The following is a 14,216-nucleotide window of genomic DNA, read 5'->3' as shown; positions in this document are numbered from 1 at the left end:
GTGGAGAAGTGTCAACAATTTTGGAATGCAAATTCGCATCTGGGTTCATAGAAATAAATGAGAAGAATCTCTTAATTATGTATTAAAGAATTTATAATACTAGTATTTGCTTATTAATAATACAATTCTGCCCCCTGCTGCTGATACAAGTAATAGCTCCCAGTGTGTACATGACTTAATCAAATCGTTAGTACGCATGATTAGAAATGATAAGATAACTATGAAGAAGCTACTGTATATAAATTCTTGACATGCCTAATAAAGTTTAAGGTATTGTTTGACACCATTGCTGTGTGTTTACTTGCTCTCTGGCCATTAACCCTTTCCTTTCCAGATAGCCTGGTTACCTGACAACTTGCCTGCAGAGGATAAAATCTCTGCACTCTTCTCATCATCCCCTTTACTCTATTCCCTCCCAACTTCACTTACCCACTGTATGTCTTTCTCTAGCTCATCTCCTCAATCTGTCTCTTACTAAACTGACACAGTACCATGGTTAGTTAAACATGTGCTACTGTAATCCTAAAAGAAACCATCTCTACACCTCACCTCTCTCTCCAAGTACCATCTGATTGTTCTCCTCCCCCTTTTGTCCAAACTACCTAAGTGAATTGTTCCCAATCAACACAACGACCCTCACAACAGTCTAAGAATTACTTCTCTATACAGTACTTGTCTTTCTGACTTTATTTGTTGCTTTTGACATGGTTGATAACCCCCTTCTGCATAGCTTCTCTTCATTGACCTTAATAATATTTAATTCCTAGTTCACTTGCTACCTATCCAACAGGACTGTGAGAATGATTTTATGTTGGGGGGGCAATAAAATTGTTCCGATGCCCCCCACTCCCCCCATTTACCTGTTGCGTTGTGCCCGTGTCATGATGCAATCCCACACCCAGTGATGCAAAGCCACCTCCAGTCCCAGCAGCCCAATATAACACTCTGCCTGTTATTGCCGCAGCTATCCGCCATAATCACTGACACTGCAATCTGATTGGGCAGAGGCAGTTGCTGCTCCTGCCCTTAGTGAGGGAGCTCGGGTCCGCCACAGGCATTGGGATCATGGATACTGCAGAGTGCACAGGGGAGGTGGAGGAGCAGCTGTCAGAGCCCCAGTCCCCGCCATCCTTGGCTACTGCACCAGTCTCCCTCGTGCCTTTTAAATGTTTGTAGGGGCCAGCCGCCCCTTGCCCCCCCCCTTACGGTTCTGACGCCCTTGCTATCCAACCATTCATTTTAGCTTCTCAACCTCAGCAACACTTTCCCCTCCATTCCCACTGTCTATTGGGAATCCACTTTAATACTATTTTATATTTTCCATAGCACTGAGGGTTTTTGTTATCTAATACTGGAGCAGATATACTATTCTCTCTAATAACTAATTATAATTAAAAACTAATTTGATAACACTCTCAAAACTACTGTATAACCAGGAATTATAATTTGTTTCCCACATTAATTTATGACATTCATACCCCCAAAATATCTGTAATGGATCTGTGTCTTCAAAATTAACATAGCCACAAAAGCAACGCAAATGGCAGCTGTTGAGGGTTTTTGGTATCTGATTAAAGAGTTAGGTAAATGGAATTAGCTAGTTATCTGCAATATATAAAAGCCATTTCATATTAAGTAGTATTATTGTGGGTATTTACGGTTTTGAATCATTGTGGTGTCATTATTTGTATTGTTTTTGTCTTCCATGTCTTTCCTTCTTGAGTAATAATTGCCACTTTCAGCAAAGGGATCTAGAGAGATTTTCATTTTTACCTGTCTAGATGGACTTAATTCGGCCTACAAAAATAGAGAAAGCATTACCTCAGCAGGTTTATTTATTTTGCCACTCACTGAGTGTTGGTAAACTTTCCTTGTCTCCCCCACCAATTTACCCACCTCCTTTCCTTCTGTTCACATTGTTGTTTTGCTCAGCTCCATTAAAAAAATGTATCATTAATCTAATTATTCTTTTTAGGTGACAAAAACATTTGGATTCTTGTTCATTCTTATATCTTTTGGGCATCTAGTCTGCTGTGGCATCCAACACATCTGTGTTTGCTGGCTCAGGTCATGTCAGTTGGATAGGTGTCAGGGGTCTGACATGGGGGCGCCGTCTGTTTTTCTCAGTGATCCATTTTGATTTACTGTGTGTTTTAGTTTTTCATCTTGGTGGTATTGACCTGGGCACGCAATGTCATTAGATCTGAGGTTAGCTATTGCTTGTGATTTCAATCTCATGAAGGATGCTTGGCCTGTTTGTACCATTATCTGGTTGTGTATCGCTCCTAAGGCTTGTTTGAGTAGCCGGGATTTAATGGCCATTGATGAAGCACTGAAGAAAGTTAGTTCCGGGTTCCCATGTTAGTTTCAGGTTAATGGTAGTTTTGATGTTCCCTCTCTGATTTTATTTTACTGTAGCCACAAACATCTTTATAGGACCAAAGGGGTTGTTTAGAGACATTTCTAAGGTATATTTGGTATTTCAGGTTGGTATATGGTGGCGGTGCTGTGGTTCTGAATGCTGAACCTTGCTGTGGTAGGAATGAATGGCAGATCAACTACTTTGGGTGTGATTAATTTGTTTGGGTGCACTTACTTTCCTTATTTCTGTTCTAAAGGCCATATCACCCTACTGAGTACAGCACACCACATTCCTCGGTGGGCTTTTGTTATCTTGTTGGAAGATCAAGTTGGATTCCATTTTGTTTGTTTATAAAGGCACCCAGGGCAGGCGCAGCCCTAATGCATTTGTTGTTGTTTTAGGTTTAATAAGTTTAGGTTTGCTTTAATAACTGTAAATTCTTTCTTTGCCACCATACAGTAATATTATATTAATAAGAATAAATAGCTGACCTTTCCGTCAAACTATATTTCTGTGTAAAAATTTAGATAATTATTCAGGTGATGCACACACAAAACACTCATCAGCCATTAGGAGGTTTACAGATATGTAATAAATAAATAGAAAATAGATCTGATTTAATAAGAAAATAAAAAGAAGGTAGGCAGAGCAATAAAATGTGACTGTCACTTGAGTGTTCTAGAATATGACAACTGCAATCGGAAAAGCTATTTCAGTTTTTCCCCTGAACTAGAGATGAGCGGTTCGATTTTGTTTCAGATCTTCCCGCCAAGTTCAGATCTCAGAACAAGGTAAAACGTCATCTGTCACAGACTTTTCAGCACAGATATCCGTGAAAGATAACATTTTGCCACGTACTGAGATCCGAACTTGACTGGAAAATCCGAGCCAAACCAAACCGCTCTACCTAGCCTGAACCAGAATCTATGTCATTTTGTCGGTCATCTAAGTATTCTCAATTAAATTATTTTTGTGTATTTTCCAATCTGGCTTTTTTGTTCTCTTGTGGGGGAAAAGTTGATTTAGCATATTCTTCAGCTTCAATATACCTATGTTTTCCTATAACATACACACAACCCAATGCCTGTAATTGACATACAATCTCTATAATTCTGTATTTATATAACATGCCCAACATCTGAAGCATGATAAGACAACATGGCTGTTGAATAAGTACAACTCCAATTATGATGATCCCACCAATGACACTAATGTAATATTAGCTGTTCTGAGCTAACTCTAGAACATACTAACTAGTACACATGAGAAGCAATTGGTCAGAGGGGTTAGGTATACAGGCAGCAGCATCCCGATGGTTAAAAACCCAGACAGATTTTGATAAGTATGCTAAAGTGTTAGAGACTACAATGACAACCACAGTCATATGATGTGTCATTTACCAACACCGACTTCAATGTTCCAGCACCACGTTCCCTAGCTATTGTTATCCTTTACTTAAATGGTGCAACAAATAGTCCACAGTACTGTACAAAGGGCCTGATTCAGAGATTGACGGTAAGGCAACCGCAACTGCATTCTCTCACGGATCACAGTTGCTAAAATATGCTAATACCTATCAACGCACAGCCGAGCCCGCTGCTGCCTTCTCATATCCCACTGGCGATGTACAACAGCATAAACATCGGTAACATCGATGCAGATCGGGCAGTCACATAGCATGTAAGTAAAGTCTGACCTATATATATTATATATAAGTTTAATAACTATGCATCTATGCAGATACAATCACTACCATACTTGCTTGTCTGATTCAACCAGGCTGAATTGTGGTCCATGCCCATTCCATAGTGAACATCTGAGTCATGCAGATGGGAAATTTATAGGGAAGAACTAGCAAAGCTGCTCTTGTACGGTTGTTAAATATAACAACAGTATAAGAGAGGATCAAAGTACCATAGGACCAGTATGGGAAAGTCTAGACCTTAGGGAATTAGAACTTAAAATGTTCAGATTCAGATGGATCTATTCTTTAATCTAATCTCATTACACCTCTGCCGGTATTGCCACTGGAAATGTTTCTGCCTAAAACACTGACAATGAACAGACAAAGGTCACTGACACAACTTTGTAGCAAACATGCATTTTGATAACAATACAATTATCAGACATATAGAAAATATGTAGTTTATGACAATTGTATTACATGCATATCAACTTTTTCATTAACAAATTAATTTGCTTTTTTTTCCTGTTTCAATTTATTATTGAAATACAAGGAGGAGAATGAAAGTAGCAGTTGGATCTGTGATTGTATTACTTGTACCTGCTTTATGAAAGATGAGGATCATGTATGCATGGATATAATATTACATACTGTAAAAAGATTATTAAATGAAATCATATTAAAGTAGCATTATAATTGTGGAACTGTACCCATATCCCAACTAAAAGTAAATTGCAATAAGAAGTTATTAAAATATTAGATTTTAATACCATCAATAGTTCTCTCTCAGTTATTAGGACATGTCCAGGACTTCTAGTGCACCATGCTGACATGACCATTTTACACTAGATAAGGATATTAATATTTTACTATTCAGAAAGTGTCACGGCCAGGGTATTTCAGCATGGCGCTAGGCGGGTGTTACCTGTGAGGTCGTTGTGGCGCGGGCTGTCTGGTGGCGGAGCTGGTGTCTGGCGGGGGGCTTTGGCTGCGCGCGTTGTTGTGCAGGCCTGTGTCACTCTGCGCTGGTAAGGCCTGGCGGCATCTCTGTTCCGTTTGGCATGGGCGCCGCCATTTGCCTTCTGGCCATGTTATGTGGCTGGCCAATCCTGGTGAGTCGCATGTTCCCTCCGGCCAGTAACAGCACAGCATGGGGTATTTAGGAAGGTTCAGGGCCTTCCTTCTTTGCCAGTGCAACGTGTATCTCAGCCTAGCTGAGAGGGAGTTCTCTGTGCTTATCCTGTTACTGTGATATTCGCTGTCTGCCAGTCTGCCTGTCAGCTCCTAGCTTCCAGTGGACTACCCCGCTTCCTCCACCACCCTTGCCCATATCTGAGTGCCTGAGCCTGCTGACATCCTGCTCATTTGCCTTAGTTCACTACCTGTATACCTGGCTTTATTTTCCTGCATCACTACCTGCATACCTGGTTGATTATTCCAGTCTCACTACCTGCACACCTGGTTGATTATTCCAGTCTCACTACCTGCACACCTGGACAGTTCTAATTGTTTCTACTTGGACAAAAAACCATTACTCCCATCACAGAACTCTAGTGCACGTTTATATATACCTGGACTTTTATTTACTGCCATATTTTATGTCTACTCAAGCACGTATTACAAAACCTAATTTTATATTCAAACCCGCTTCTGTGATCGCTCCTGCTACCACCCCGGGTCCACAAACAACCCAGAACATAACAGAAAGGTAGTGGGGTGTATAGGTATAGATGTGTAAATATAGTATATGACCAATAACTGCATGAACTCCATATTTGCTCTATTAATAGTTTACTATTAAAATTTTTAGAATGTAACAAAATTTGATTACTCTATGGTCCGTTCAGACTTTTCACTTGTTCTACAAGTCATTCAGCCTGTACAGTTTATGGTAATTATATTAATTGTAACATTCTAAATGAAATTGTTTTATTCACTATGAGTATATTTAGTAAATGAATAAGGGGAGGGACTCAATTAGCCCCAATAATTTATCGGGGGTGAAAAAAAGTGGTAACCTCGGGCTTTAACGCCCTGTGCAATTCAATTACAACCCTTTTTTCTCGCCCGTTCAATCTTCTGTTATTGGGCGTTAACACACAGAATCTGGGTTTCCGGACCTATGCGTTAACCCAATGTTTGCACCCCGATAACAGGCTAATTATCGCATTTATCTTTTTGGGTTTGCTCAGACTTGAAAAGATATACGCGTTAAGTGTAGTGCTGCAAAATGATGCCGAGGCTAATTGGATAGCCCCGGGGGATCAATTAGCCAGTTGTAAATTACAGCGGCTAATTGAATTCCCCCATTATGGTATTTTGAAACATTTGTTCAGGAAAAAAAGTTTTATCTACTGTATCTGCCTTAAATTAACATTCAAACCCTTGGGAGCCTATTCGTCATCATTAATGGGCTCATTACACTTTTCCCCATGTTTTATGTAACAGGACGTTTTATTATTGGGGACCCAATAGGGCCTCCTAATATTCAGCATTTGCTTCAAAGAAACAAAGCCTCTTCAGATGGCGCTGATTCCAAGGGCACTGATCCTTACTATGAGAAAGAGTTTCGGGGTTGTGAAGAGGCATCCTAGTGGATCCCTCCGCCGCCTCCACAGGTCACGCTTGCACAGAATGCCGCCACAGTCCAGTAAGTAACACTGCTACTGAAGTAGCATTGTTAGGGGATCACGGAGAGAGCTGCTTTATGGAGTAGCTGCATACTTACCAACATTCTGGCTACCCCCACACCGAAGCAATATTGAATTGCTCTGGTAATTATGTATTCATCACCGCAACTCGCGGCGAGTTGGATACTTAATTTTCAAGGGTCAGACAATAGTTGTTATCTGGTAATTCAACATGGCCATCGAACAGCCAGATCATAAGGTAATTTGGTCAACTCTAGTATAAACAATGATTCAATATTCTCTGCCATACCCAATAATGTCCAAGCTATTTTGGATTTTGGTTGTGTACAAATAGTCCTATACATGATACAATAGTTGGTCAATATGGTATATACAGTATACAAACCTAACGCATCAGTAGGCAGTGCTGCGCATGCGCTGGTTTTACAGATGTAACAGCGCATGCGCAGCACTGTTTCCAGATGCGATAAGGTAGTGTAGGCAGGGAAAAGTATCTATTTCCCGAAAAGCTGTCATCGCAAAAATGACAGCTTTTCAGAATAGATACTTATGGAGAGGAGGAATGATGAATTCCACCTATAATTAGCTAGAACTCCATGAGAGTTCTAGAGCTAATTATCTCCAGAGAATTTTTAGGTTTAATGAATAGGCCCCTCAGTCACATAACAGATTACCCCACAAAAGAGGAGAATGACATAACTGACAGCTTGGCTTAAAGTACCACTTCAGAACTCCTTCTTATAATAGCATGCCAATGTAAAAATATAAGGGATGCAGTTATACTGCTTGGGGGTATTTAAAAGTAGATATGTGCAGTTTGGTTTTTGTGAAATACGAACACATCTGATCTTAAAGGTGCTGAATCGAATCGAGTACCAGTTCAGAATCACTTTGGGGATCCGAGTAGAACAGAGTCCTGGCTCAGGTCTGCTGTCAGTTAGAAACTCGGATTAATAAAACGGTCTCCGGTTTCGGATTCACATGTAAACAGGACATGATATTAGCAGTTTTTATCGATTTTTATGAAATCCAACACTCAACTGAACCCAAATCCGAACGAAAACACTCAGGAATAGTTTTGCCTAAAGCAAACCACAATGATGAATTAGAACCAAAACACGGGCGTCTGCACACATCTCTACTTCAAATTAGACTTACCAACTCTCCCTGCTTGTCAGGGAGACTCCCTGAAATAGCAGCAATCTCCCTGACTCCCTGAAGAGTCTAGCCATCTCCCTGATTGCACCTTACCCACATTATGAAGCGGTTATAAATATAAATAACAGAGATATAGTGTATACATTCAAATGTATCATTTCCCTGCATTGGTTATAAATCAGAATGATTCCTATGGCTACATGCATTTCTAAAAAAAATATCAGTGTGTTTTCATCAACAAGTACACTAAATCTTATTAACTGATTTGGGTCTCATTTCCATTTGGATGTAAATCAATTTTATGGCACACCTCTAAGATGTAGCAGTACACATTAGGGATGAGTGGGTTCGAATTTCCGAAATCCGAACCACCTCGAGCCCCCCGATCTGAGCCGGGAACCGAGTCTGGTTCGGGTTTTCCTGTCTGGCTTGGATCTGAAATCGAGGCAATATGTCATCATCCTGCCGTCGGATTCTCGTGGGTTTTGAATTCTATAAAGGTCCCATGATCGCCGTCATTTTTCATTCCGGCTCTGGTGTGTGCAGAGTAAGGAGAGAACTGGGAGCTCAGTGTTGTGTGTTAAACTTAGACTAGTTATAAAAATAAAAAATAATAAAGTACTGCTGGCTGGCTACTGTGAAGAGGGAGGGAGGGAGCTGTTGCTGACGCTGACCATAGGGGCTGGCTGGCTACTGTTGTCCATATACAATACATAGGTGCTGGCTGGCTACTGTGAAGAGGGAGGGAGGGACCTGTTGCTGACGCTGACCATAGGGGCTGGCTGGCTACTGTTGTCCATATACAATACATAGGTGCTGGCTGGCTACTGTTGTCCATATACAATACATAGGTGCTGGCTGGCTACTGTTGTCCTTGTCCATATAGGGGCTGGCTGTTGTCCTGTCCATAGGGGTTGGCTTGCTGTAGTGCTGTGTTGTTCAGGGGGTGCTTTGTCCTTCAGGGGTGCTCTCTTCACCCACCCCCAGTGTGAAAAGCTGGGCTGGCTGGCTACTGTTGTCCTTGTCCATATATTGGCTGGCTGTTGTCCTGTCCATAGGGGCTGGCTGGCTGTAGTGCTGTGTTGTCCAGGGGGTGCCCTGTCTGCTGTAGGGGTACGCTCATACAAATAATTTTTACAGGGGCTGTTCTGTCTGCAGTAGGGGTACGCTCATACAAATATTTTTTACAGGGGTGTCCTGTCTGCAGTAGGGGTACGCTCATACCAATAATTTTTACAGGGTGCCCTGTCTGCTGTAGGGGTATGCTCATACAAATAATTTTTACAGGGGCTGTCCTGTGGGTTATACGCTGCCCTTCAACAAAATAATTTTTTACTGGTGCTGTCCTGTGGGTTGTACGCTGCCCTTCATCAAAATAATTTTTACAGGGGTTGTACGCTGCCCTTCATAAAACTAATTTTACACGGGCTGTCCTGTGGGCTGTACGCTGCCCTTCATCAAATTAATTTTTACAGGGGCTTTCCTGTGGGTTGTACGCTGCCCTTCATCAAAATATTTTTTTACAGGGGCTGTCCTGTAGGTTGTACGCTGCCCTTCATTAAAATAATTTTTACAGGGGCTGTCCTGGACAAAAGTCCATGAAAGATGATGTTTGTCCATGAAAGATGACGGTTTGCCTCTTTCTGAGACCCGATTTTGGCAGGAAAATTTTTATCTTGGCGGGAAAATCCGAACTAATCCCAGCTTGCACATCCCTAGTCTCTGCTACTGTGGTAACTCTCCTTATGATAAGGATGAGAGCTATGGCTTCTACTGGATCGGTGGCTGGAAGAGGAATCATATCTATGTGGGGGAGAATGATCGGATCCGTGACTGTACCGACTTTGGTGAGGCAGATAATGTGATGGCAAGTAATTGGGTTGGGCCATCATTGCTGTGCTGGATCCTTGAGGGGTTTCTGACCTATAGAAGTTATTCATCATTGCTTGTCTTTGAAGATTGTCTGGAGAAGAGTACGATCTCTGATAATTTGGAACAGGAGGTGAAAGTTCAGAGCATTTCATGAACTCCCCATTCCCATCATGCCTGCGGTCCTGTGTCGATGGACTGTTTCCAGTAAAACTGCCATGTCCTTGTGGTGAATAGGCTGTGCCATTTGCTTCTGCAGAGCCATGGCTGCTTCCTGATCTGAATTGAATTTTCAGCTGCCTCCCAAAGAGTTTGATTCCATTTAACAAACTCAGGGCCTGATTCAGAGCCAGACGCTCTGACAAGAGCGCTCGCTCTGAATCAGGGCCCTCCTACCTATTTTTGGAGCAGCCTCCTGGCCGCTCGCATAGTTGTGGGTGACCACCCACAGCTTATGCGAGCGGCCAAAAAGATGGTCGCGATGGTCAAGACCATCGCGACCATCGGGCTTGCGATGAGACCCTGCGGTAGGGTCTCGCTGCCGCAAGCCCAGGAGTGCTTTTGGCTCCATCAGAGCCAAAAGCACTCCCACTGACATCACTAGTGATGTCAGTGGGGCCGGCCCCAGACGGTAGGCGTTCCCATGGGAACGCCTCCGTCTGGGCAGCAACGCCCCCGGGAAGCCCACCAAAGGGGGCGTGCTGTCACTCACCATCGACAGCACGCCCCCTTTGGTGCAAGACCCATAGCGACAGCTTGGCCGTCGCTATGCGGGTCTCGCGCATGCGCACGATGGAGCTCCCTCCTTTATGCGCATGTGCACTAGGGCACCATCGACCCGCTTGCGGGCGCTCAGTGCTCATGAGCGGGTCTGAATCAGGCCCTCATTCCATAGGGAACAGACGCCTCATGTTTGAAATTGACAAAAGCAAATTGTTTCGACTTTCCATCCTTGTCCTTTGGAATTTTAACGTTAAACAGCTCAAACAGGATCTCATTGGTGGCCCTGGGATCTAAGTTCCCCACGAATAGCGTCCTATCGGCCTCGGCGGCGCCCATCTCTCTCCTGAGTCCCGTCCTATGTGCCCAGCAGTAGCAGTCGGTGGGTGACGCGATAAGTCACCGTGTAGCACCTTTTGGGGCCTAGTTTTTCAAACTGCCATCCTGTCTGCCACTGCAGTGCCACTTCTAGATGGGCCACGTGTTTGTGCCGCCCACTTGTGTCACTTAGCATAGTCATCCAGCTACCTCGGTGCAACATTTTGGCCTAAAAACAATATTGTGAGGTGTGAGGTGTTCAGAATATACTGGAAATTAGTGGAAATTAATGTTATTGAGGTTAATAATAGCATAGGAACAAAAAAAAAAACAAATTATGTGATTTTAGCTGTTTTTATGCTTTTTTCCAAAAAAATACAGATCCAAAACACAAAACCCGAAAAGTGGTTTAGCAAATCCAATCCAGATCCAAAACACGAAGAAAGCTCCAGATCCAAAACCAAAACAAGAAAAGTGGCCGGTGCACACCCTAGTACACATACACTTTACTACCGAGCTCATAAGTGGTGCTTTCACAATCTCCCTGAAATGCTTTTTCAAAAGTAGGCATATATGCTTCAAAGATCAAATACAGATGTGTCTCCTATACTGTGCAAAACCAAAACAAGAAGATGAATCTGGATCCAAAATTAAAACCAAACAACAGCGGTCCACAAACATATCTAGATTGCACTGATCAGATTGATGTACGACATTTGTACATTTGTGTGCGATTGAGTCTGAATCTGTATAGGAAGTGCCATGATTTATATATAGACGTAGACGCTATGTGTATGAGAACACATCTGTACTTCTATAATCACCCGTGGCCAAAAGTTGCCACGATTGATGGATGGGTGAAGTGTATTTAAGGCTATCATAAAAGTAAATTCATTGTTGAAAGGATAACAGTGACAAACTAACAAAAATTCTAAACATTTAATGTATGAATTACTGTACTTTTATTACACCCCCCACATCACCACCACCAACTAGTAACTTTATATATGGAGATTCTATTTACTAAAAAAACATAAGAGCTATGTTTGATGGTTGATCCCTGTTACATTAGTTGGTAGCAGGAAAAATAATTTGACAATGGTTTCAGTGGGTTATAGCTCCAACCTGGAATAAGCAGCTGACCTGGAAAAAAAATCACATTTGGAATTGTGTATTTTCATAATGAAAGTCCTACCTTTAAGTGTATAATGAGCTGACCCTAAGTAGAAACATACCGTATGAAAAATATTACATGGGCAGTTGAAGAGATTACTGTAATTTAGAGGGAACTCCAAAGCAAATACTTTTAACTTTGTGGTAGAAACAAAACACTTACTCTCGTTCCGTGGCGAGGTGGGCCAAAAGCTGATTTTGCTCATGGATTTTCTCACTTAAGTTTTCATTGGCAAGCCTATTCAGGAGTAAAAAATTTAAAAACTTAGGATATATTGACACTATACATATTAGGTATGTATAAGAAAACAATAATGTGATTACCAATATAAAACAGATATGACTATATAAACCATGCATGTAACACAGAAAATTCAAGTGTGTTCCATTTGTATAGCACATAAAACACTGGCATTTTATTAATAAAACAATATATGATAAATAGAGCAAGAACATCATCATATTTTAGAGTATACTAGGAAATAGGGTACTACACAAAGTAGCCTCCACAAAAACTTAATTGGAAAACAGATAATATAAAAACAAACTATGACTTCATGGTGATATTATAATGACACAAGTGAAATAAAAACCTTGTTGCAGGATAGTGATTGGGAATATATTTTATATATAGGTGCATTAATCACGCAGAGGTATTACCTCACCCAGTGCTTAAAGTGGTCCTAGAGACATGGTGGAACTCCCCCCCTGTCCTTGCCGCTTTTTCAATAAAGGAATAGTGTGCGCTACAAAAAAGGGGCGTGATCTCAAAAGAAAGGGGCGTGGTCACACAATAGTATCCCCAAATCAAATTATGCCACACAGTAGCACAATCTTATTCACATTACACCGCACATAGGACCTCATTCAGAGCCGCTCGCAAAATGCGAGCGCTTGCTTTGAATGAGGGTGGCCGCTTCTAAGTTCAGAGCCGGCCTCCAGGCAGCTTGTTAGGCTGTGGGTGACCACCCACAGCTTTAGCGTGCGGCCAGTTTGATGGTAGCGATGGTCAAGACCAGCGCGACCATCGGGGCTTGCGACGAGACCCTTGTCTATTAGAGCCGGAAGCTCACCACTGACATCATGAGTGATGTCAGTGAGGCCGCCCCCAAACGGCAGGCATTCCGTCGGGAACGCCTCCATTTGTGTAGCCACCCCCTGCTCCGCCTAGAAAACGGGGCAAGTTGTCGATCAACATCGACAGCCGCCCCTTTTGTAGTGAGTCCCGGAGCGAGAGAATTTCTCTATCGCACCGGGGCTTACGCACGCGCAGTGAGGCCGCTGCACGTGCGCAGGGCCTCAACATCGACCCGCTTGTGAGTGCATAGGCGCTTGCGAGCGGGTCTGAATGAGACCCATAGTGCCCCTGATTCACATTACACCACATACAGTAGTAGTGTCCCTTATTCATTTTATGACACACAGTGGTGCCCCTTTTACACAATGTCCACACTAGTGCCCCTTATACACAATGCCCACAATAGTAGTGCCCCTTTTACAATGGCCACAGCAGTGGTGCCCGTTATACAATGCCCACAGCAGTAGTGCTCCTTACACATAATGCCCACAACAGTAGTGCCCCTTATGCAATGCCCCCTGTAGTGGTGCCCTTTATGCAGTGCCCCCAGTTGTGGTGCCCCATATGCAGTACCCCCAGTAGTGATGTCCCTTATGCAGTGCCCTCTATGCTATGCCCCCAATAGTAATGTCCCCTGTAGCAGTGCACCCACTAGTAATGCCCCAGTAGTATTGTCCCCTGTAGTAATGCCCATAGTAGTAATGCCCCCAGTAGTAGTGCCCCTAGTAGTAGTGGCCCTTACACAAAAAAATAAAAATAAAAATACAAACACAATACTTACCTTAAGCCCTGCTCCTGTGTCCGCTGCCACTTGGTCTGGCAGTCCGACCACTCCTCGAAACTACAGTATGGAAGAGACATCATGACCTTTCTGGCCTACTTTAACTCTTGGTCTAATCGAACTCATATCTGATTCGAAACTGCGAACAACAACTTGTGGTGAGAGAATTTACTTCCAGCATATTTGGAAGTAAAGTTTTGGCATTGATTGTTTGAACAATAATTTAATATATAGTTTAAATGTTATAGTTGTACAGTTGTTAAATGTCACCAGATGTGTTCTGCTAGGTTCTCCACCATTCACCACTCTTGCTGGATGTCATCGGTCAACCCGCCAACTGGCAAAATCTTTGCAGGACTTCATCTGTTAGCAGTAAGCTATGTGGTAGCTGGTAGTTATGGTTGCAATGAGTTTACCTAGCC

The 14,216-nt window shown here is 42.5% G+C and overlaps 1 protein-coding gene across 4 annotated transcripts in view; it reads right to left on the bottom strand.

Moving 5' to 3' along the window:
* LOC148524991 (uncharacterized) overlaps positions 1-14,216 on the bottom strand; it is a 465,228-nt gene that overhangs the window by 75,431 nt on the left and 375,581 nt on the right. For 3 of the 4 annotated variants that reach the window (XM_088471429.1, XM_088471430.1, XM_088471432.1), the window contains one exon: positions 12,099-12,173. The exons of the other annotated variant lie outside the window; for it this stretch is intronic. In XM_088471429.1, the coding sequence (XP_088327555.1) occupies positions 12,099-12,173 (75 nt within the window). The remainder of the gene's footprint in view (positions 1-12,098; positions 12,174-14,216) is intronic. 4 annotated transcript variants of the gene reach the window in all.

The sequence above is a fragment of the Taudactylus pleione genome, unplaced genomic scaffold (genome assembly GCF_031769625.1).
Source record: "Taudactylus pleione unplaced genomic scaffold, aTauple2 ptg000114l, whole genome shotgun sequence".
In the NCBI taxonomy this organism is placed as follows: Eukaryota; Metazoa; Chordata; class Amphibia; order Anura; family Myobatrachidae; genus Taudactylus; species Taudactylus pleione.
This window is presented reverse-complemented; position numbering and strand designations above follow the sequence as displayed.